General features: G+C 41.8%; 2 protein-coding genes across 3 annotated transcripts in view; one reads left to right on the top strand and one right to left on the bottom strand.

Annotated features, from left to right (window-relative positions):
- ENTPD5 (ectonucleoside triphosphate diphosphohydrolase 5 (inactive)) overlaps positions 1-4,223 on the top strand; it is a 34,980-nt gene extending 30,757 nt beyond the window's left edge. Inside the window, 1 exon segment of the mRNA XM_082648516.1 lies at positions 1,636-4,223. Within this exon segment, the coding sequence (XP_082504642.1) occupies positions 1,636-1,722 (87 nt within the window). The 3' untranslated portion in view covers positions 1,723-4,223.
- A 199-nt stretch (positions 4,224-4,422) lies between these two features.
- On the bottom strand, positions 4,423-25,466 carry COQ6 (coenzyme Q6, monooxygenase; the record flags this gene model as incomplete). Of its 2 annotated transcripts, XM_082648515.1 has the most annotated exons (12): positions 25,276-25,466; positions 14,265-14,399; positions 13,114-13,172; positions 12,703-12,826; positions 10,194-10,324; positions 9,383-9,490; positions 9,057-9,119; positions 8,752-8,859; positions 6,898-7,100; positions 6,705-6,820; positions 6,372-6,538; positions 4,423-5,931 (listed from the first exon to the last, which is right to left on the bottom strand). In XM_082648515.1, exons 1-12 carry the CDS (start codon positions 25,439-25,441, stop codon positions 5,902-5,904), a joined length of 1,410 nt encoding a protein of 469 aa, XP_082504641.1. In that variant the 5' UTR covers positions 25,442-25,466. The 2 variants fall into 2 exon arrangements, with proteins under 2 accessions (XP_082504641.1, XP_082504640.1); XM_082648514.1 differs by lacking the exon at positions 4,423-5,931 and having other exon boundaries at positions 6,330-6,538.
- Positions 25,467-25,507: the final 41 nt, after the last annotated feature.

The following is a 25,507-nucleotide window of genomic DNA, read 5'->3' on the forward strand; positions in this document are numbered from 1 at the left end:
TTGTTTATGAAGCTCCTTCCTTCTCTTGTGTCACTTCCCCTTTCTGTTTCCTCATTTCCAGATGAGTTTATATTGCCCCATTTCTTGTGTTATACAGATTTCATAAATTCATTTGTATAAAGGTATTTGGATTTAATGTGTTGTTATACCTGCTGAGAATATTGGCATTTAAAGAGTTACTTGCCAGTAGAGTCAGTATAGTGTAGTGTTTAAAGCATGGGCTCTGTTGTCCGTCAGATCTGGGTTCAAGTTCTGATTCTGCAAGCTTACTAGCTCTGTGACCTCAGATGATTTACTTCCCCTCTAACTTTTAGGTTCCTCACTCAAAACACAGGGATCCTTAGAGTACCTATTTCTTAGGGCTGTTATAAAAATGGAGATAAAGCACAGTGCCTGACACATAAGAAGTTATTAATATTGGTTTAATTGTTAGTATAGGTATTTCACACCAGTTGGAGCTAGATTTCTGGATAAGAGAGGTCATCCTGAGCCCTCAATACATACCAAGCTAACAACTGCCTCTACTGAAGCATCAGCAATAACCAAATCATTTAAGGACAATTTCCTGCCGTTTCCATTTCTGCATCCTTTTAGTCTTTAGTTAAATGGCAGCAGAATTTGTATCAGGGGTGAACAGTCCTCTGTCCCAGAGATCACTTCACTTTGGCATCTATATCCCTAGACTGTCGGTCCTAAGGACAGAGGAAGAACATTTTGGGGGCATGGGGGGCACTCCCAGTTTGACTCAGGGGTCACAGACTAAATCTCAAGATAATGATTCACACGCCATTCTTCTCAGTTTTTGGCACAGTGACTATAGACTAAGTTTCATCAGGTTAACACAGGTATTGTGTCATAAGTTAGTACTAGAAGGAAAGACTAAAACCAGTTTGCTGATTTATAAACCTGGGTATGGGTATGGGTATGGTGGTGGCATCTTTATTCAACAGTAGCTTATGGAGAATTCCAGTAAAACTGATAAAAATGAAGCTGTTTGGTTGAATCAGAGGTCGGGGACCTGGAACTCCTTCACCGTTTTGCCTCCCTTTCTCCTTTGAAGCACTGTCAAGGAACCCCTAGGATTCTGAAGTAAACAATTTGATATATTGACTAATCTAATCCACTTGTTATGTAGTTGACGAAATCGAGTCTAAACTTTTGCCCAAGGTCACTGAACTAATTGAGGTACAACCTGGCCTGGAATGCATTAAATGCCTTGGTTTGTCATTAACTAGTGCTTAAGAAGATGCACTTGCTTACAAAGTATGAATTGAGAAGCTTAGTATGTTCTTTCCTACCCCTGAATCTATTGCTAACTCCTGTTATGTTTAGTTTAGGATTAGGGAGAGAGTTCAGAAGCCTGTCTGTCTAAAAGGTCCTCTCTAGAAGTCCTGGCTTGAGACCACTTCCTGGGCCCAGAGATTCAAGGATCAGATTGGCAGGTGTAGGGGCAATGGGCAATGGCAGGATGGGAACCTACAGAGAGGGTTGGGAGAAGCCTCCAGAGACTGGCTACTCCCAGTTCTGCCTTGGTTTGGCCATGTGGATGATCTTTGCAGATATTCTCCGCTTGTTGTGCTTGCTAGAGTTGAAAATTGAATGAAAATATTGACTTTTTTTTCTCCTTCCCAACAGCTCACAAAGAAAGTGAACAACATAGAGACAGGCTGGGCCTTGGGGGCCACCTTTCACCTGCTGCAGTCTCTGGGCATCTCCCACTGAGGCCAAGCCGTTCCTCTGAGGCCTGCATTTGTCAACCTTGTTAAAGGGAGGACGAGAGAGGAGAGGACTCAGTTGTATTCTGAGCTAGTCTGGGGACAGCCTAGACTGAAGCCCAGCAGCGATTTCATCTGGAGGAAGGGGCTTTTGTAGACAGGTCTTGCCCTTGAGTCTAGAGATTTGGACCTAATTAATTTTACACCTCAAATGTGAACTATTTCCTAACCACTCTTCGTGCACAGCTGGTACCAGAGTCTAAATCTTTGAGGTTCCTTGTGTGTCACAGAGAGCCAAAAGGAATAGCTTTGGAACTTAACCTTGGGGAACCCAGGGATGGAACCCTGGGAACCAAAGAAGAATCTCATTTCAACCCTTTCAGTGCCTCATTCCTTTGAACATTTTAATTTTCCTCTTACATGTTACACTCAGCTGACTGACTGCAATCCCATGACCTATCAACACCAGTATTTTCTTTTCCCTGCACGTTGCCCTGTCCCACCTTTATCTCCACTCACCTACCGAAAAAAAAAGAAAGAAAAAAATACCTGGTTTTACTTTCCATGTGTAGTTCAAAGAGGAAAAAAAAAAAAAGCCGTATCTGGGGAATTCCCTGGAGGTCCGGTGGTTAGGACTACGAGCTTTCACTGCCAAGGGCATGGATTCGATCCCTGGTCGGAGAACTAAGATCCTGGAAGCTGTGCACGTGGTGTGGCCAAAAAAAAAGGTACCATATCTGAAGTTATGTGATCCGGCTTTGTGTCAGCACCAATCAGCCAGCTGACAGCCATTCTAAATCTCAGAAGGATGGAGAGCAACTCACGACTGGGCAGAAGGGAGGCCAGCCAGTTTCTAGGGACATGTTTTGGGAGGGTGTGGCTGCCTTCTACAGACTACCTTCTTTTAATTAACTTTTTATCAGTAAACCGTGGAGTAATGAACATATCCTACCTTATAGGAATGTGTGTGTGTGTGTGTATGTGTGTGTGTGTGTTTTCAGTGCTAGTACCTCTTTTCTCAGGCTAATGTGTTTATAGTAATTTGTCATCCTAAACTTTTCTTTGTATTTCTAAGAAGTACATCTATACCCTAGCTTTTGGTCTGTGGTGAGAGGCCTGTGGCTGTGCTTTTCAAGGATCTAGACTTTGGCAATAGCCCCTTTCAGTTTGTCCTTTTATTCTGTTTACAGCAGTGTCTCTTTCTGCCCTGGCCCCTGATCATTTTAGCTAGCATCCTCTACATTATTTGTCTAGTTCTAAGGTTTCTGAACCCTTCTTGATGATACCTAACATTTGATTTACTTGGCCATTTTGGCCCACATCCATACAGTGGATGCTCACTTTGAGTTTGAATGTTCAGACCTCTTGATTTTGTGAATTATGTCCCCTAAAATTCATGATCTTGTACTTTCCCACATGACCGCCATTTCCTTGTCTACCCATGTGACTGCTCTTGGACTTGAAAGATCTTCCAGTAGTCTGGCTTCTACACCTTGGCTCTTTACCTCCAGCTTCTTTCCAGCAGAGTATCTCCCCAGACTTGTACTTTTCACAGTAGACTCTCTTTCAGCTTTTTCACAAAAGATGTTAAATATACCTGGCCCTCACAGCAGTCCCTGGGGAACTTTATTTTTAAAAGTATTCCATTGAGTCAATAAATATTTAACATCTGATATGTGCAAATAACTAGGCAAATTTCTATACCCTCATCCCTCCCAAATTTTAGTTTTTCAATTCAATGTGGATTTTTTTCTTCTTCACAGTGATTGTTTTTTTTAAGTTTTATTATTTTTGGCTGTGTTGGGTCTTCATTGCTGTGCACAGGCTCCCTCTAGTTGTGGCGAGCGGGGGCTACTCTTTGTTGCGGTGCGCGGGCTTCTCATTGCGGTGGCTTCTCTTGTTGCGGTGCACCGGCTCTAGGCACATGGGCTCAGTAGTTGTGGCTCGTGGGCTCTAGAGCGCAGGCTCAGTGGTTGTGGCTCATGGGCTTAGTTGCTCTGCGGCATGTGGGATCCTCCCGGACCAGGGCTCGAACCTATGTCCCCTGCATTGGCAGGCGGACTCCTAAACACTGTGCCACCAGGGAAGCCCTTCACAGTGATTTTTAATTATACTAAGGTCACCTTTATACCTACTGTCTCTTCCTCCAAAAATGCTAATACAGAGTGAAATAATAGAATCTTTAGAGTTGGACAGCCCAAAGATATAATCAATCTTCTACCCATTGCAGAACTCCCTTAACACTTCTAACAGGTTGTCATTCAGCTTCTGTGTAGGCATGTTTCCAGACAACTCATTCCACTTTGGGATTGCACTGATGTTAAAAAAAATCCCTCCTTCTCAGTAGTCTTAGTTCTGCTCTAATCCCTCCTTCCACAGCCTTTCGGTCTTCTGAAGAAAACTCCCAAGTCCTTCACATTCTTTTTATCACTTGACTTCTAGACCCCCTTCTCATCTTTGTCTAGAGTATGGTGTTAGAACCAGTCATCCTACACGAAATGCTGTTCTACAAGATTAGGGGGAGACAATAAAGACTCCTCCAGCTTGATGGGTTCAGAGAGGTAAGATTTCCTGGTCTTTATCACCACAGCTTGTCTCTGTAGCTTTTCTTATAAAGGCCACATATTGTTCAGCAGACATGTTCGGTCATCCCAAATACTTTCAGAATTCTTGGGTAGGTGCATTATAACTCCAGAAATGTATCTACATGTTTTCTGATAATCTTGATTAGAATATCTGGAGAATTAACCAGTTTATCCATTATAGGAGCAATTTGGAATGAGACTTTTTATTTCTTAGAAAAAACAATTTGTCTGTAATGTCCTTTTTGCCCCTCGTGTACCTTTTGGGCCTCTTATTAAGAGTCCTACAAGGTCCAATCTTGATGGTTAGGTTTTCTTTCTGTAAATGTGTTATATATTTCAAATACTAGGACATGGCCTAGCACATAGTGGATTTTGTGTGTTATCATCATCATATGAAAACACTGGGTTATGGAGGTCCTTGCAAGGTGTGCCTTAAAATTCTTGTCTTGCCTGATTCTGTTTGCATACTTTTGCAGAGTCCATGTTCTTCATACCTGGGCTACCTTTCCATTTTTTTATGAAAGATGACCTTTTTTCCCTACAGTGACCTTTCTGGACTCTGCCAGTAGTCAACACAGCTTTTTCCAGTAGCTGCCATCTTTCATTCTGGGCACATTTTTTCCTGAGATTCCAGGAAGGTTTGTGACATTCACACTTTTTTAGTATCTTATAAATTTTCCACATTTACCTGAAAAGCTCCCCTGTGGTAACAAATTTTCCATTCCCTAAAAATATTTCCCAAGAATAGCTTAGGTTGGGTCAAAAGCAGACAGTTCTCCTTTCATCTGCAAATCAGACTTCTGGGCAAGATGTTGTTTGTGGTATACAGATCTAATGGATCCAAAACTCTCTTCAACAGGTATCTCTGGTACTGTGAGGTAACTGCTTCTAAAGTGCACAGTAAAACAACCCACCCCCACCCAGGCTGGCACCAGCCTGCAACCACACATGAACAAATTCTGCTGCTAATCAGATTTTTCCTTTTGACCTAGTTCCTGAGGTCTTTAAACCTGTGCAATGAAATTATTTATTGTTCTATAACAGAATAGTGGTGTCCCACAGAGGAACCATAAATGAAATACGGTGCTGTGATGAGGAAATAATAACTAGCATTTTAAGATTCGGTTTTCTTTTCAGAAAGTCTAATATACCTATAATAAAGGTTAAAGCAATTTGTGTTTATTTTGCATTCTAGTGTTATTAATTTTAAAACAGCAATTCTAACAAAAATGCATCAATTGACTATTTCTAATTCTTATCTTTATCAAAAAACTGTATAAATTTACAACCAGCATTTTTTTTTAATTATATAAATCTTCTCCTTAGAAAGGACTGCTAACAAGTGAAAATGAATGAGACAGCACCTTAGCAATTTTTTAGTAATAAAAAGTTCTTTTCAATCAAATCATAGTCTTCCTTTGGGTTTTTTTTCTTGGCTTGGTTGATATGCCCTCCTCACAGAAAATTATCACTCATTATTTGAGCTCCACAGGTCCATTAAGCAGAGAAGAAAAAGAGACTGCAGAATTCTAATGTAAATTTATTAAATTAAATCTTGAAAATACGTGGTGGTCTTGGGAAAAGATCCAGAAGAGGAGCATTCATTTGCTTGCAAAGGCCATAATCTGTTCCTGGAGGAAAAAATGAAACAAAGTGAGTGATACTCTGACATTGTAAAGTATGTGGGCAGGTGAAGATAATACTTTAAAATATCTAAAGTGATTAAAGCAAAAGTTTGGCAAAAGTCCCAGATTCTCCTCCTGAGTCCCTCCAAAGTGTCTTTTAATGCAAGTTTCTCAGGAAAGAAGCTGGCGAAGCAGCAAAAGGAGTTTAAGCATCTTTATCTTTACAAGCCCCTATTCACTATTTTAAGCCCTTATATAAAGGTACTGCTTAGATGTGGGCCCTGGCACCAAAAACCTCGGAAGGGATATTTCTGCTCATAACCACGGGGGAAGGTATTCAGATAAAGATGATAATTTTACAGCCGAGAAAATTAAAGAAACCAAGTCATTGGCGAAGTCATTCCTCAGTGAGCAAGACTCTTGGAGATCTGGGAGAACTCTCTTACTTTGAGCGGAGACACTGCATTTGTAGCCTGCAAGCCCCACGTCCTGAGCAGCACCAGTGGGGCGGCACTGGTAGAATACAGCCGTTTTAGTAGGTCAGTAGCAGCCAGAAGAGCAGTGTTGTGACGCTGTCTGTCTGTTTCATAAGCTGTGAGGTGACTCATGGAGCCTGAAGGGAAAAGGAAAGGTTAAATCCCTAATTCAGTAGTGAAGTTTTCCTTCCTAGCAAACCAGATACATTTATGTCTACTACATCTAGCTACTGAGGGCCATTTACCTGATCTTCCCGTATTATAGGACCTTGGGATACCTCTCTAAGGTACTTGAATCCTTACCTAAGTCTTTCCCATTGAAGGCTGCAGTCCTGAGGTGATGCAGCAAGCTGGAGATATCCCCAAAGCCCATGTTGGCACCTTGTCCTGCAAGTGGGTGGACTCTGTGGGCTGCATCCCTAAGGATAAAGCAGAGTTCAGGTGTAGCCTCCAGCGCAGAGTGAAAAGGAGTGGCCCTGCTCTGTTATTATCTTACCCAATGAGTGCCAGCCGAGGCCGGACGTACTCAGCAGCATGTCCCAACCCAAGAGGAAACAGTATTCGGCTTTTGGCATCCACCCTGGCTACACTTGGGGGCAGCTGGCGAGCTGAGATCTTAGTGGGCTTCAGAAAGGCGACCGCATACTGCAGCATGGAGCCAGCCGAGTCGATGAAGTCTGTGTGGTTGGCATCACTCCACTGAGTAGCACCAGCCACAAAACAAAGTGAAATTTCATCAGCGACTCCAGCAGGGAATTAAAAATTCAACAAGGCAACCATTTTATAACCACAGCCAAGGGTAGTGGTACCTAACACACCTAAACTGATTTGTGTCACTAAAGTGACAAGTCCCTCAAACAAATGCAAAATGCAACTTCTCATCACTCCCCACAGGCTTTAGGATCAAGCCAAACTGCTCATGAGCTGCCCCTACCTACCTCTGAGCCTCACCTTTCACTAATCCTACCCTCAAAATGCACATGCCAGCCACAAAGTAGCTCACTCTACAACATGCTCTTGCCTCCACACACCCCTCTACTTAGAATGTCCTCCCACTTCTAGTTCACCAGGATAACACCTCAGAGCATGCAGAAGCTGTCACCCCTTTTTGTAAACCTCCCTCCAAAGCTTCTGTGTCTTTCTCCTCCATGCTCCCACAGTATCCTATGCATACTCCACCACTGTATCAAAACTGTCATTTCTATATCTTTCTCCCTCACTTGACTGAGCTTCCTGAAATCAGGGACTATGTCTCATTTGTCCAACTCCAAAGCCTTCTATATAGAAGCACTCATAACTCCTGCTGAATGAATGTACTGCAAAGGCCTATGCCAGGAATATCTACTAAATGACCCATAAAGGGTCACCATTTATCTTGGAAGCCACTTCAGTGCGTTCAGTTCTTTTTATTCTTGTTGTTACTACAGAGCAGGGGAGCTTAAGTTCTTCACTGTAAACCAGTGTGAAGTCATTAGCAAGGCAGTAGAGTTTGGTGGTTAAAAGGATAGGCTCAAGGGCCAGCCTGATTTCAGAACCCAGCTTTGCCGCCAGCTGTATGACCTCAGGCAAGTTACCTATCTCTAAGTGAGCAGGATAATAGTACCTACCTCAATGGTTCACTGAATTAAATACATAAATACATGTTTAAAAAACTCTTCACCTGTACCTGGCACATAGTAAGTGCTGGATAAATGTTATCGATCATTATCATTAGTGAATTCAGATAATGTGACATTTGAACTCCAAAAATATTGGTGTCTGTATTATCTAAAGGCTATGTCTACTCCAGTAATAATTACCATTTGTTGAGTACCCTATAATGTACTAGGTATGTTCCAAGCATTTTACATAAATTCTCTCTTTCTAAGTCTTTAGACTTTTATTACTATTAAACCCTAAGAGGTTGGTGATACTATTTCCATTTTTCAGGAGATTAACAGGTAGAACCAATATTGAACCCATATCTCTCTACAAAGCTTACTCTTAAGCTCACTATGGAAATGTGCTCAGCCCCTCCCCAGAAACACTTCTGATGAATCAGGCTTCAATGGTTCAGGTACTTGGCATCTGTTAAAAATTATCAAAGTATTACAGCTTCAAAAAAAGTTACTTATCCAAGTAACTACCACCCAGGCAGCTGTTTCAGTCAGCATAGCAGCAGCCCTCAACCCTCAGAAGAGCACACTAATTAATTTCTTTGTTGTACATTTTCCTGAGTCCCCTCCTCCACATACTCCACATCAAGCGTTACAGGTTCAAAGGGGCAGCTGGTTGGTTGTTCCTCTTTTCTTACTCAAAACCACCTTTCTGTATCTATCCCAGCAACATATCGTCAACTGGTGATACTCACAAAGGCAGAGTTAACGGCATCCACAAACTTTTCCTCATCCATGCTGACCAGCTCTGCTGCATGTTCATGGGATGTGGACCAAACCAAGGAACTCAAAGTGTCTGAGAGCTGTGTCAAAAGAACATCAATACCAAGGGCTAAAACCTCTGTTCTTAAGAGCTCTCAAGCACGAAGAAAGACAAGAAGGGGTAACAAAGCTAGCCTGGGCATATTCCCTTGAAACCAGAAAAAGGCTGAGAGAAAACGAAGTTCTAAAAGAGGAAGGCTTGACATGTTTAAGCAGACTAGCCAGAAGGACTTCTTACCGGAAGCAGAGCAATGGGCCCAGAGGGGAGGAATCTCTGCCAAGCTACATTGTTTTCTGTGGCCTACAACGGAGAGGAGAAGAGTTCTTGTGAGAAGTACCCAGTACCAATTATTATTGTTTTTTTTCCTAGGTCATAAGATATCTATATGTATTTTATTTTTTATTTTTTTAACATCTTTATTGGAGTGTAATTGCTTTACAATGGTGTGTTAGTTTCTGCTTTATAACACAGTGACTCAGCTATAGATATACATATATCCCCATATCTCCCCAGTACCAGTTAAACCCGAGCAAGGCCCCCAGATGGTGGGCTCAGGATCTTACCTCCGATAAATGCAGAGTAGCCACAACAGCGGACTGGTCATAGTTCCAGCTAACGTTTTGGATTCCAGCGGCCTGCCGTACGCCTGAGTTGTGGCCATCTGCACCAATCTGCATGGAGACAAGAGCCTGCTGAGTCTTAAAACCTTTTAATTAACGAAACTGTTCCAGAAGTTTGTCTCTGCCTCCTAAAAGTTTTCTCTAGTTCCCACTGGTGGCAAGCCCGTCTGTGGCAGGTAACTCTTTATCATGCCTGCCTCACTCCCAGCCCCAAGAGGGGTAGCCCTACATATGCGATCCCAGCTTCAATTAACAGACCAAAGCTGGACATCTGATCCAAGAGGTGCCAGCCGTAGGTTAAACTGAGCCAAAGTCTCTTGATATTTGAACTAGAAAGCAATAAGGCAGGCGCTAGAGTTGAAGAATCCTGAAGTAAGGTTGGGAACGGCTGCCATGGAAAAGGGGAAGCTGATGAGCAGAAAGAGAAAAAAATGGGAGATGCAAGGAGATGAACGACTACAGGACTCCTGAGAGGGAAGGAACAGCCTCAATTTCTGACCCTCTGATTCCTGTCCCTGTAAGGCCAGCTATCCTTTATTTCAAGACCTATGATGGTCCAAGAGATTGCGTCCTGTACAGGATTTACAACAGAACCATCTTAACTGGAGCTGGTTTGAGTGGGTATGGGTCCTTATAACCAAAAGTTTTGCCTAAAATTAACTTTAACTATAGCTTAGATCTAAAACTAGAGACCCTAGAATCTAACAAGATGTGGATATGCGAGACCCCTGGCAAAATAAGAATCTTCAACTACCAACAATTTGGTCTGGAGGATGCTGCCATCACCTAGGGTAATATGAACCCAAGGGCTGGAGTCTGCCATAGAAAATGGATAAGGCCAGGTATAGTTGACTGCTTTGCTCTTGTAGAGAACGGTCACTCGGTCTAGGGAGGTCAAAAGAGAAAAAACAAAACATTAGACAGTTGGCCCACAGGCTGAGGAAAAAACTAAAGCAAAGTCCCAAGACAGCTTATCTTTATCTTATCATTTACTCCTAAACAAGAAGAGTAAAGATCTCAAAAATAACTCATGTGATCTATGCTATGGTCTAAGAGCGAATAAATGACAGAGGCCACAGGGATGAATCAGTGTGAGGAAAACAAGGACAAAAAAAAGTAAGCTCTCACTGAACTGTCACCTGCATGAGGCACTCTTCCCATCTTCATGATCCTGCTCCAGTTTCACTCTATGCCTACATGAATCCACATGTGTTTTCAAAGCAAATAGGGTGGGGAATACCACAGACTCAAACAAGTTCTAGATTTCATAAGATTTTTCTTCCCACTGGAAGTCATTTTACTTTTCTGATCATAAGAAGTACATGCTTACTACTTTTACTTTGTGTAAAAGTCTCAACCACAAAGAAAGGTTTAAAAAGGGGGAAAAAAATCACCTTTAATCATACCACTCAGAGATAGCTAGTTAAAGCTTTGTTGTATAGCTTTCCAAACAATTTCCTATGTGTGTATATGCACACACACCCCACACACATACACACACAAGTGGGATCATATGACACACACTTTTTTTCACCAATATATTATGGGACATGTTTCTAAGTGACTATTAGATCTAAATTATCTTTAGGACCTCCCTGGTGGCGCAGTGGTTAAGAATCCGCCTGCCAATGCAGGGGACATGGGTTCAATCCCTGGTCCGGGAAGATCCCACATGCCGCGGAGCAGCTAAGTCCGTGCACCACAACTACTGAGCCTGCACTCTAGAGCCCACACGCCACAACTACTGAAGCCTGTGCACCTAGAACCCGTGCTCCGCAACAAGAGAAGCCACCGCAATGAGAAGTCCATGGACTGCAATGAACAGTAGCTCCTGCTCGCTGCAACCAGAGAAAGCCCGTGCACAGCAACGAAGACCCAACACAGCCAAAAAAAATTTAAAAAACAAATAAATAAATAAAAAGAAAGACAATCTAGTTTTAAAATGAGCAAAAGATTTTAAACAGACACTTCTCCAAAGAAGATATACAAATAGGGACTTCCCTCGTGGTCCAGTGTTTAAGAATCCACCTTCCAATGCAGGGGACGCAGGTTCGATCTCTGGTCGGGGAACTAAGATCCCACAAGCCATGGGGCAACTAAGCCCACACACCACAACTAGAGAGAAGCCTGAGCACCGCAACGAAAGATCCCACATGCCACAACTAAGACCCGATACAGCCAAAAAAAAAAAAAAAAAAAAAAACCACAGATATACAAATAGCCAACAAGTACATGAAAAGACACTCAACATTATTAGTCATCAGGTAAATACAATCAAATTACGAGATGGGACTTCCCTGGCAGTATAGTGGTTAAGATTCTGTGCTCCCAATGCAGGGGGCACAGGTTCACTCCCTGGTCGGGGAACTGAGATCCCGCGTGCTGTGTGGTGTGGCCAAACAAAATAAACAAAAAAACTACAGTGAAATACCACTTCAGTTACTAGGACGGCTATTAAAAAAAAAAAGGTTGAGGGGAATAAAGTGTTGGTGGAGAAATTGGAACCCTTATATATTGTTGGTGGGAAAGGGACATGGTAGAGCCTCTTTAAAGTTTGGCAGTTTATGAAAATGTTAAACATAGAATTATTACATGACCCAGCAATTCTACTCCTAAGTATCCACCCAGCAGAAATGAAACATGTCCACACAAAACCTTGTCCATAAATATTCATAGCTTTATTCACAATCATCAAAAAGTGGAAACAACCCAAAATGTCCACACAATGAAATACTACTGGGCAGTAAAAAAGACTGGAGTACTGATACATACTACAACATGAATGAGTCTCAAAAATGCATTTAGTGAGAGAAGTCAGACATTAAAAAATACATATTGTATCATTCTATCTACATGAAATGTCCAGAATAGGCAAATCTCAAAAAACAGAAAGTAGATTAGTGGTGCCAGGGGCTAGGAGTGGGAATGGGGAATGACTGTAAACAGGTACGAGGTTTACTTCTGAGTAATAGGAATGTTCTATAATCATATTGTGGTGATGGTGGCACAACTCTATAAATAGATTGAAAAATCACTGAATTGTACACTTAAAATCAGTGAATTATTGGTATGTAAGTTATACCTGAATAAAGCTGTTTAAAAAAAAAAGAGAAAGAGAAAGAACATCCCTGAGATAACTGTTAGAGGGCTTCTTTATGGCGGACATCAGTATCTGTAGAAGGGATCCTTCCAGTAAGTCCCAGAATAACTCTTAGTTCATCTTCCAGAAAGTGAGTGGAAGATGGAAGAGATAGATACCTCACCTGACACAGCCTCCAGCTGCTTAGTGAGAGCATGCATGATGACATTGTTCTCCACTATACAGCCCATGTCATCTAGATTATCCTTATCGAACATTATCAGAGCTTCTGAGCAGGCATCCCACACCTGGAAACACAAAGGGAAAGTTGTATTACAACCCAAGGAAAAGGAAATATTACTCCAGTCAAACTGAGCATTGATTGAAGCAGGAAAACCACAGTTTGTCAGTCCCTCTGGCGGGAAGTATAAGGTGGGAAGAAAATTCTCTCATGAATGCTTCCCTCCTACTTCCTTTGACTGAGTGTAAACTCTGTCTGAATTCCTCCCACATTTACAGAAAACCTGGAGAATGTGAACTCCAATATCTTAACTCAAGATAAACCAAGATAAGCCAGAGGTGATAAAGGAGGCACCTGCATTCGACGAAAGGCTCTGTATCTCATGTTGCAGATGTGGTCCCAGGCACCAAAACCTACAGAAGAAAGGAGTTATATACAGACCAAAGCAACCTGATGGGACTGGCATCCCTCCTGGGTTCCCCTTTCTCTCTCCTTCCTGTTAAGTAAGAGGTTGTTTTCAGTGTTCTCCAATAATAGGGAAATACTCTTCACTTCTATCCTGTTTGATGCTAGGAGCTAAGCTACTCTGTTCCCCAGTTCAGAATATACAGCATGAAAAAGACCCAGCTTTCATGATCAAAGGTCAAATCACATTAAAGTGGGGGAAATAATAAAGTGGGGGAAATAAACCAAATCCGTATTTTCTTTTCCTTCATCATCCTATTGAGGATACAAACTCCCTGGATAAAGACTATTTTTTGCTTAATTCCAGAGCACTAAACCGATTCATTCATTGAGGAAATATTTATTGAGCACTTACTATGTGCCAGATACACTTCTAGGTACTGAGCATAAAGCGGGAAACCAAACAGACAAATCTCTGCCCTTCAGCAGCTGACATTCTAGTTGGAGAGATAGACAATTAAAATAAAATTCATAATAAAATGTCAGGTAGTGTTATAAAGAAAAATAAAGCAGTATAAGGAGCTAGAGAGTCATGCAAGAGTTTAATTTTAGATGGGGTGTTTCTAGATAGGATGGCTTGAGGGAGTAACATTAGACAAAGACCTTAAGATAATTTGCTAACTGGTTCCAGGTGTACACATCCACCTACACCCTACGAGCACTTAGCATTCAGGCTCCCCAGCCCCCTATAGGGCTGACTCTGGAAATGAAGAGTATGCTGTTACTAGAAGCGAATGATCGTAATTAGTTCATATAGTTTCAATTCCACCAATTCATAATGACCCAACATCACAAATGATGTCTACATGGAGCCACACGTCCCAGAGATGTCTTCCTCAGACTGCGAGTTGACACACGAACAATTCCAGGGGTCCTCATCTTCGACTATGTACTAGACTTACCAACCCCACCCTCCTCTTCCCACCCATCTCAGTGAGTTCCCTCCTCGCCAGATGCTCTGCTGACTCTGCTCTATGGGACACACTGGAAAGTCAAGAGAGACAGGAGATTGGTTCTACGACAGAGGATCTTCTACTCACTACTGAGAAGGGTTGCGGAGCCAGGGGAAATGGAGCTGACCCTGTTGCTGTAAGTTTCTGGCAATTTCCCCAGTACTTTCTTTGGACCTGCTTCTAGCAACAGGATTTTCTTGTCACAAAAGTGAATATCATATCCTAAAAAAAAAAAAAGAACAAAATGTTATATCATTTTAGGAAAATCAGAATTTATTCTCTTTCTCATTTCCAAGAGAAGCAACATATTAACTAATCCCTTAGCCCTCAGGATACAAATTTCTTACACACATAAAAAGGAAAACATCATGTGGAGTACTAAGCAATAACGCATACTACCATTTCAGTCATGCAAAGCACCCTGCCCATGGTGGTAAGGCCTCTCTAGACAGTCTAACACCTGCCATGTGCAAAGACACAAATAATGGCAAAACCCATAGCAAGTGAATAGACTGTCCTAGAAAGGAAAAATGAAGAAAGGAAGGCTGTAGTATTTAGACACCAGATATTTACAATCTACAAAGTATTAAGTCACTAAAAATTACAAATCCTGTTCAACAGAAAAATGGGGTTAATAAACAAAATTCATTGCGGCCTCAAGATTAAGTCAAAGATAAAGAGCTTGTGAAAGAAAAGGGGGCCAAAAAATAACATCAACTGTGCCTAAAAATCTGGTCCTAAAACATCTGTATAGTGAAGTAAAAAGAGGACTTGGAGACTCTGTTACTGGGTCACTGCAGCACAAACACAAGTCCTTCCACAGTGTCTCAGAGAACGGTGCAGGGAAAAGATAAGCAGTGAGTTGCATGTGACAGAATTTACCAGAGAAGAAACACTGCAGGTTTTACTTAGTAACGATGAGAGAAACCCCAAAGACCCTGACCCCTCTTTTTATTTTGGAATCTAAATGAGAAGAAAGGCACTATTATTACATACAACAAAGAAAGTGTGAAAATCAAGGCTGGCTCCAGTCAAAAAGGAGTGAACTGCGCTGAACCCACCAGGTCAGCATGGCGTTCCCTGTCGTGCCGCAGCACCGTGCCTGCAGACAGGACTACTTTCTGGTCCATCACATCTCTAGGCTTTGATCTAACAGAAGCCACTGCAACCGAATGCTGCCTGCCACCAGCTCCCTACGGCTCCTACTCCCTGAAGCCTCACCTCCCCAGCAGTCCTCTTAGTACCACACCCGCACACCTCCACCCCCAGGATAGGTCAGTTGCTTGCTCCTCTAGGGTAGCTTTCATTTCATTCTTCCTTCTGTTAGTTATTTACAAATCTTTTTCCTTTGCTAGATTCTAAATTCCTTGGAGGCCAGGAATCATTTCTTTTCCTATCGCTGTACGTCCCCAGCAGCAAACTGCTGTTATCTCCTCAATCCATAAAATAGATAATGTCTTAACAGACATTTTTGTTAAATGAGAAACCAGGAAATATATAAGAAAACAGTTAGATTTCCATCCTATATTTGCCCTGGTGAGTAGAAATAGAAAAATTATAAAAATATCTATTTTAGGCTATAATACCATTACAGTTAAAGGCACAAACATATATATGACTTAGCTATTGAATTAAATGAAATTATAAATTGTAGGTGACTATCTAAATTTTAACCTTGAAATCACTTCACTCTATATAGAATCCAAGTTAATTTTGATTTATCAAATAGCAACCTAGAACCATAAATTAATAACCTGTCACTCTTTTATGAATAACAGTAGGTTATTATATTAATAATGTTTACTTTTTTCCTGTATATCTATAAGCAAAGTTCCATAGAATCACTATTATCATTATCATCATCACTGCTAATGTTTATTAACACTTATATGCCAGGTACAATTATATGTGATTTACTGTAGTATCATCTGGTATAATCCATACCACAATTTTACGAAGAAAGAAAAGCTATTTTGCTCTAATTTTAGAGATGAGAAAAACCAATGTACAGAAATTGTGAGTAACTTATATAATTCCACCCAAATAGAACCTACTGGAGACAAGACTAAGGATTCAAATACATGTAATCTTATATGGACACTTGTTTCTTCACCATTTAACTTCCTTTAAAGGAAAGTTCCTTCTTATTTAAGAAAATCAGAAAAACAATCAGGAGGGAGATTGGTTCAAGATGGCGGAGTAGAAGGACGTGCTCTCACTCCCTCTTGTGAGAACACCAGAATCACAACTAACTGCTGAACAGTCATTGACAGGAAGACACTGGAACTCACCAAAAAAGATACCCCACATCCAAAGACAAAGGAGAAGCCACAATGAGATGGTAGGAGGGGTGCAATCACAATAAAATCAAATCCCGTAACTGCTGGGTGGGTGACTCACAAACTGGAGAACACTTATACCACAAGTCCACCCACTGGAGTGAAGGGTCTGAGCCCCATGTCAGGCTTCCCAACCTGGGGGTCCGGAAATGGGAGGAGGAATTCCTAGAGAATCAGACTTTGAAGGCTAGCGGGATTTGACTGCAGGACTTCGACAGGACGGGAGGAAACAGAGACTCCACTCTTGGAGGGCACACACAAAGTAGTGTGCGCATCGGGACCAAGGGGAAGGAGCAGTGACCCCATAGGTAGGTCTGGAGACTGAACCAGACCTACCTGCTAGTGTTGGAAGGTCTCCTGCAGAGGCGGGGGGTGGCTGTGTCTCACTGTGAGGACAAGGACACTGGCAGCAGAAGTTCTGGGAAGTACTCCTTGGCGTGAACCCTCCCAGAGTCCGCCATTAGCCCCACCAAAGAGCCCAGGTAGGCTCCAGTGTTGGGTCACCTCAGGCCAAACAACCAGCAGGGAGGGAACCCAGCCCCACCCATCAGCAGACAAGCAGATTAAAGTTTTACTGAGCTCTGCCCACCAAAGCAACAGCCAGCTCTACCCACCACCAGTCCCTCCCATCAAGAAACTTGCACAAGCCTCTTAGACAGCCTCATCCACCAGAAGGCACAGAGCAGAAGCAAGAAGAACTACAACCCTGCAGCCTGTGGAACAAAAACCACATTCACAGAAAGACAGACAAGATGAAAAGGCAGAGGGCTATGTACCAGATGAAGGAACAAGATAAAACCCCAGAAAAACAACTAAATGAAGTGGAGATAGGCAAGCTTCCAGAAAAAGAATTCAGAATAATGATAGTGAAGATGATCCAGGACCTCGGAAAAAGAATGGAGGCAAAGGTCGAAAAGATGCAAGAAATGTTTAACAAAGATCTAGAAGAATTAAAGAACAAACAAACACAGATGAACAATACAATAACTGAAATGAAAACTACACTAGAAGGAATCAATAGCAGAATAACTGAGGCAGAAGAACCTGGAAGACAAAATGGTGGAATTCACTTCTGCCGAACAGAATAAAGAAAAAAGAATGAAAAGAAATGCAGACAGCCTAAGAGACCTCTGGGACAATATTAAATGCAGCAACATTCGCATTATAGGGGTCCCAGAAGGAGAAGAGAGAGAGAAAGGACCTGAGAAAATATTTTAAGAGATTATAGTCGAAAACTTCCCTAACATGGGAAAGGAAGGAGCCACCCAAGTCTAGGAAGTGCAGAGTCCCATACAGGATAAACCCAAGGAGAAACACGCCAAGTCACATAGTAATCAAACTGACAAAAATTAAAGACAAAGAAAAATTATTGAAAGCAGCAATGGAAAAACAACAAATAACATACAAGGGAACTCCCATAAGGTTAACAGCTGATTTTTCAGCAGAAACTCTACAAGCCAGAAGGGAGTGGCATGATATACTTAAAGTGATGAAAGGGAAGAAACTACAACCAAGATTACTCTACCCCACAAGGATCTCATTCAGATTTGAGGGAGAAATCAAAAGCTTTACAGACAAGCAAAAGCTTTACAGACAAGCAAAAGCTAAGAGAATTCAGCACCACCAAACCAACAAATGCTAAAGGAACTTCTCTAAGTGGGAAACACAAGAGAAGAAAAGGACCTACAGAAACAAACCCAAAACAATAAAGAAAATGATAATAGGAACATATATATCAATAATTACCTTAAACATGAATGAATTAAATGCTCCAACCAAAAAGACACAGGCTTGCTGAATGCATACAAAAACAAGACCCATAAATATGCTGTCTACAAGAGACCCACTTCAGACCTAGGGACACATTCAGACTGAAAGTGAGGGGATGGAGAAAGATCTTCCATGCAAATGGAAATCAAAAGAAAGCTGGAGGGGGCTTCCCTGGTGGCACAGTGGTTGAGAGTCTACCTGCCGATGCAGGGGACACGGGTTCGTGCCCCGGTTCGGGAAGATCCCACATGCCGCGGAGCAGCTAGGCCCATGAGCTTTGGCCACCGAGCCTGCACGTCCGGAGCCTGTGCTCCGCAATGGGAGAGGCCACAACAGTGAGAGGTCCGCGTACCGCAAAAAAAAAAACAAAAAAAACCCCACATGCACCCCAGTGTTCATTGCTGCACTATTTACAATACCCAGGTCATGGAAGCAACCTAAATGCCCATCAACTGATGAATAAAGAAGATGTGGTATATATATACAATGGAATATTACTCAGCCATAGAAAGGAACGAAATTGGGTCATTTGTAGAGATGTGGATGAATCTAGAGACTGTCATACAGAGTGAAGTAAGTCAGAAAGAGAAAAACAAATATCGTATATTAACGCATATATGTGAAACCTAGAAGAATGATACAGATGAACCGGTTTGCAGGGCAGAAATTGAGACACAGATGTAGAGAACAAACCTATGGACACCAAGGGGGGAAGCAGCGGTGGGTGGGGGTGGGGGTGTGATGAACTGGGAGATTGGAATTGACCTGTATACACTAATGTGTATAAAATGGATGACTCATAAGAACCTGCTGTATAAAAAAATAAATAAAATAAAATTCAAAAAAAAAAGAATAAAAACAAACAAACAAACAAAACAATCAGGAGAAAATCTGGTGAGAGAATATTCAGAAGAGACAACAACTAAAAAGAAAAGTTTCTGAAATGGAAGTAAGTTTAGTCTGTTCTAGAAATATGCTGTCCACTAAAAATAATAGAATATGCAAATAATAAAAATAATGTGACACGTAATTTTAAATTTTCTAGAAGACACATTTAAAAAGTAAAAATAAAGTGGTTAATTACATTAGTTAATTTTGCTTTAGTTTATCTAATATATCCAAAACTATAGCATTATGAATATTAACAATGACAAAATTGAGATATTTTACATTAATTTTTATACTGCCTTTGAAATGTGGTATGTATTTTACACTTACAGAACAAATGCATTTAGATTAGAATATGGTAAATATGGTATCATATTTTAAGTGATCGGTAGTCATGTGTGACTGGTAGCTACCATAATGGACAATGCAGTTCTAGAGACTGAAGGGTGACCTACGGTGCCTAACGGTGACTACGGAAGAGAATGGATCAAGGTGAATTTGGAGAGAGAGATAATATACAGATCAAATAGTGCCTTCTAGACACTGGCAGGAAATTTGGACCATATCCCAACTACAGTAGGAGTCACTGGAGGGTTTTCAGCAGATTGAGATGATGTGATCACTGCCTGTTCTAGTCCAGCTGGGCTGTTATATCAAAACACCACAGAAAAAAAAAAAGAAAATCAGAAACTCTGGATATTAATCCCAGCTTTCACTGTTTCTAGCTTTATGACATAGTACAGTCAGCTCATCACCTACAAATGCATGTATAACATTATATATATTATAAATTTCCTTTAGTCAAAAAAAATTAGGGACTTCCCTGGTGGCTCAGTAGTTAAGAATCCACCTGTTAATGCAGGGGACACAGGTTCAAGCCCTGGTCCAGGAAGATCCCACATGCCACAGAGCCACAACTACTGAAGCCCATGTGCTCTAGGGCCTGTGCTTTGCAACAAGAGAAGCCACTGCAAGGAGAAGTACGTGCACCTCAAAGAAGAGTAGTCCCCGCTCGCCACAACTAGAGAAAGCCCACGTGCAGCAACGAAGACCCAACACAGCCAAAAATAAATAAATAAAATAAATTAAAAATTTAGATTTCCAAGCACATAAAATATAGCCAGGTCCAATATTTTATTTCATTTTTCAATATTTTATTTTTTAGCTATTTAATATAACATTTTAGGGGTTTCCTAGTCGTGCAGTGATTAAGAATCCGCCTGCCAGTGCAGGGGACACGGTTTCAACCCCTGGTCCGGGAAGATCCCACATGCTGCAGAGCACCTAAGCCCGTTCGCCACAACTACTGAGCTTGTGCTCTAGAGCCCATGAGCCACAACTACTGAGCCCGCGTGCCACAACTACTGAAGCCCGCGTGCCTAGAGTCTGTGCTTCACAACAAGAGAAGCCACCCCAATGAGAAGCCCGCGCACCGCAATGACGAGTATCCCCTGCTCGCCGCAACTAGAGAAAGCCCACACGCAGCAATGAAGACCCAACACGGGCAAAAATAAATAAATAAACATTTTAAAAATTTATAAAAAAATAATATAACATTTTAGGAAACTAGCTTGGAGAAAAAATATTAGAGAATATCACTTACAAATAGCAATGTGAGATGGAAATATAGGTATTTCAAGGATAAAACATAAACTAATGTGAGTTTGAAGAAGAAAAGAATCAAGGAAAACATAAAAACTGACCTATATGGAAATATGAAGAGCCAGCTGGAAATTTTTCACTTTTAAAGCAGCTGTCTAAAACTAAGTGGATGTTGAATTACAAAGGTTGATCAGCATATAAACTATTGACAAAGAATATTCTTTGGGATTCATGCCATGATGATCAAGGGGAGACAGTAGCATGCACTAAATCCCAAGCAGGTAGTTTACTTGACTCCACAGGCACCTGCTCAAGGACAGAGTCTCCTCACAGTGTTCAGCTCCATCTATTTTATAGGAAAAAAGCAGAGGCTTGCTCACTGAATAAATTGAATGAAAGATTTCCAAACCTTCCCTCTGCCCCCCGAGAGGTTCAACTTTCATGTTTTAACATTCAGTATCTTCTCTGAGCTTTTTTTTTTTTTTTTTTTTGCGGTACGCGGGCCTCTCACTGTTGCGGCCTCTCCCGTTGCGGAAGCACAGGCTCCGGACGCGCAGGCCCAGCGGCCGTGGCTCACGGGCCCAGCCGCTCTGCGGCATGTGGGATCTTCCCGTACATGTCCCCTGCATCGGCAGGCAGACTCTCACCCACTGCACCACCAGGGAAGCCCATTCTCTGAGCTTTTGAGTGTGAATGTTTCTTTTGTAAACCTACGCTTGGTAGTTTTGACTGACTTACAGTCAGTGATTCTTACATCCTGGTGTACTCGGCCCATGACCTTTTTCTTTTGTAAACTTATACAGAGCATTCTGTATTGTCAGTATCTGTTTAAAGTCAGCCCTGACTTTAAGAATTTATACTTTTGGGACTTCCCTGGTGACACAGTGGTTACGAATCTGCCTGCCAATGCAGGGGACGCGGGTTCGATCCCTGGTCCTCCCACATGCTGCGGAGGAACTAAGTCCGTGCACCACAACTACTGAGCCCGCGTGCTGCAACTACTGAAGCCCACGCAGCTAGAGCCTGCGCTCTGCAACAAGAGAAGCCACCGCAATGAGAAGCCCGCGCACCACAATGAAGAGTAGCCCCCGCTCGCCACAACTAGAGAAAGCCCGTGTGCAGCAACGAAGACCCAACGCAGCCAAAAATAAATAAATTAAAAGAAAAATTTACACTTCTAAGGAAAAGACAGAAAAATAAACAATTACAATACAGAATTTTGTAAGTTTATAAAAGAATTGCTGCTTTCCCTCCTTGAAATGTGGATAAATGGGGATGAGAAAAAGAACAATATAGGAAGGAAAAAAAGTTATGCAAAGAAGATAGCAAAACACCAAATTTTAACAAAAATTTAGTAAAACTAAAAAAATTTTTCAGATACATATCATACAAAATTGTATAAAAAGTTAGGAGGTGAAGTCACTACAAGACAATTAAGCCTTCCCAGTGTTTTTCATTCTCAAAGTGTGGTCTTCCGATTTCCTGCATCCATCTCTGGAGATTATTTGTTAAAAATACAGGCTCCTGGGCCCCACCTGGACAAACTGAGTCAGAGCCACTGAAAGTGGAACCTGGAATCCTCATTTTAAAAATATGCTCCACAGACTGGTAACAACGATTGCCTATGAGGAGAATTGGATGGCTAACAATTAGAAATGGAAGTCTTACTATACATTCTTTATACTATATATCCTATGCACTTTTGTATTTCAAAATTCCTATGTGTTATGTCCCTGTCTTAGTTACTCAAAGCCCAAAACCAAAACCAAACCAAAAAACCCATATGATTCTTAAACATGCTCAAGCTTGAGAAGCACCATTATAGTCCATTTACCGATAGGTAAAACCAAAATGGCTGTCAGGCAGCAAGGGTATATATGTCAGAAAGTCTTGTCAGTCTCAAAAAGGATTTGTATTTCCTAATTACCAACTTTTGAGAGCAAGTTACTTAACCTTTCTGAGCTTTAACTTTCTTACCTGCACAATCTAAAATCAAGAGTATTATGACAATTAAATAAAATATAGGGAATTCCCTGGCAGTCCAGTGGTTAGGACTCGGCACTCTCACTGCTGGGCCCAGGTTCAATCCCTGGTCAGGATCTAAGATCCTGAAAGCCACTTGGCACAGAAAACAAAAAAAGTATATATATATATACACACACACACACACACATACATATATATGTATGTATATATATGCAAAATACTTTAAAAGATGCCTATCTATAGCAAGTGCTCAATAACTGATAACTATGTTTTACAAAATTACTTTGAGACTCAAGCCCATTAGCTCATACAAAGCACTGCTTCCCACCAGTTTCCTAGAAAAGGAACTTTCTAGGGAAGATGTGACTAACACCCCAGAACTGAAATCAGAAAAGACTTTCTCACTGTTAGTGACCTTTAATTTGTGAAGCCAGAAAACTCAAATCCAATTTTTGAAAGTCACCGTACAGCTGTTAAAAGCAAAAGAATTTGGTTGCCTGGGTTCAAATTCTGACTCTGCCTAGTGTGAGACTCTGGTCCTTACTTAACCTCGTTTCTTCATATAAAAGATGAAGCTATCTACCCCACAAGGTAGTGGAGCAGCCTAAACTACACATGTAAAAGCAAAGTCCTTACCTTAACTTGCATACAATGTTTAACTCAAAGTGGATCATAGCCTTAAATGTAAGAGCTAAACGTATAAAACTCTTAGAATAAAACACAGGAGCGAAACTTTGTGACTTTGGGTTAGATAATGATTTCTTAGATATGACACCATAGCACAAGTGGTAAGAGACTGATAAGCTGGACTTCACCAAAATTAAAAACTTCTGTGCTTCAAAGGACACCGTCAAGAAAGTGAAAAAACAACCCACAAAATGGGAGAACATATTTGCAAATCATTTATCTGATAAGGGGCTTGTACCCAGAATACATAAAAAACTCTTACAACTCAATAATAAAAAGACAAATAGCCCAGTTTAAAAATGGGCAAAGGTTCTGAATATACATTTCTCCAAAGACATACAAATGACCAATAAACATATGAAAGAATATTCAACATCATTAGTCATTAGGGAAATGCAAATCAAAACCAGAAGATATCACCTCACTAGCATAACCAGTAAGAAAAACTGGTAACAGTGCTGTCCAGGACGTGGAGAAATTAGACCCCTCGGGACTTCCCTGGTGGTGCAGTGGTTAAGAATCCGCTTGCCAATGCAGGGGACACGGTTTCGAGCTCTGGTCTGGGAAGATCCCACATGCTGAGGAGCAACTAAGCCTGTGTGCCACAACTACTGAGCCTGCGCTCTACAGCCTGCGAGCCACAACTACTGAGGCCTGCGCACCTAGAGTCCGTGCTCCGCAACAAGAGAAGCCACCTCAATGAGAAGCTCGCACACCGCAATGAGAAGCCCGCGCACCACAACGAAGAGTAGCCCCTGCTCACCGCAACTAGAGAAAGCCCGCGTGCAGCAACAGACCCAACGCAGCCAAAAATAAATAAATGAATGAATGATGAAAAAAAATTAAGAAATGCCTTTCTTTCTAAAAAAAAAAGAAAGAAAGACATTAGACCCCTCATTTATTGCTGGTGGGAATGTAAAATAGTGCAGCCACTCTGGAACACAGGCAGTTCTTCAAAATGTTAAACACAGAGTTTACCATATGACCCTGCAAATCCACTCCTAGGAATATATCCAAGATAACCAAAAATATATGCTTACACAAAAGCTTGTACAGAAAATGATAGTAGCATTATTTGTTATAGCCCCAAAGTGAAAACGACTCAAACGTCCATCACCTGATGAACTGATAAACAAAATGTGCTATATCCACACAAAATATTACTTAGCCATAAAAAGGAACGAAGTACTGGCACATGCTACAACCTGGATGAACTCTGAAAACATTAAGCAGATTCCATGTCTATGGAAATGTCCAGAAAAAGCCAAGCTATAGAGATAGAAAGTACATGAGTGGTTGCCAGGAGCTGAGGAGATTGGGGGGACATGGGCAGTGATTACTAATGGGTTTGGGTTCCTTTTGGGGGTGATAAAAATGTTCTAAAATTTATTGTGGCCATGGCTGCACAACTCTGTGACTACGCTAAAAATCATTAAATTCTATGCTTTAAATGGGTAAACTTTATGGTATACAAATTATATCTCAATGAAGCTGCTTAAAAAACAACATCAACAAAAAACTGCCTAGCCTAGCTCAATAGACAATGCCTGATTACTTCCAACTGTGTCCAGAACTAAATAACCCTGGACGGGTCTGTTTCCCCACGCTTTGGAAGGACTCCTAAGGAGTCCCTCCCACTTTTGACCCTTCGGAATCCTGAAGGAACAAACGTTTGCCCCCGGGGTTCTGGGGTTCCTCTGGGCAGAGAATGGACCACAAGATCTACAACGCTTAGACCTTGGGCAAACAGTGCCAGGGCTCACACGGTCCTCATCGTTCCTCTACGGCCCCACTCCCTGCCGCCATCGGCCTGGAGATGCGCTTACCCAAGGCACAAGCCATAGCGGCGCCCACCAGGCCTCCCCCGGACACCACCACATCGTACACGGTGTCTGACGAGGCGCCGGCCCACCTCCGGCAGGAGACCAGCGGGCCCCTCCGGGCAGCGGCAGGGGCAGTCCCCCACCGGATCCTAGCCAGCCGGGCCGCCATAGTCCTGACCTGCACCGTAACTGGCGTCCCGCTGGGCTCGCCTGGGGTTAGCACTTCCGGAGCAGA

This window comes from Grampus griseus, assembly GCF_964374135.1.
Source record: "Grampus griseus genome assembly, chromosome: 2".
Taxonomy (NCBI): domain Eukaryota; kingdom Metazoa; phylum Chordata; class Mammalia; order Artiodactyla; family Delphinidae; genus Grampus; species Grampus griseus.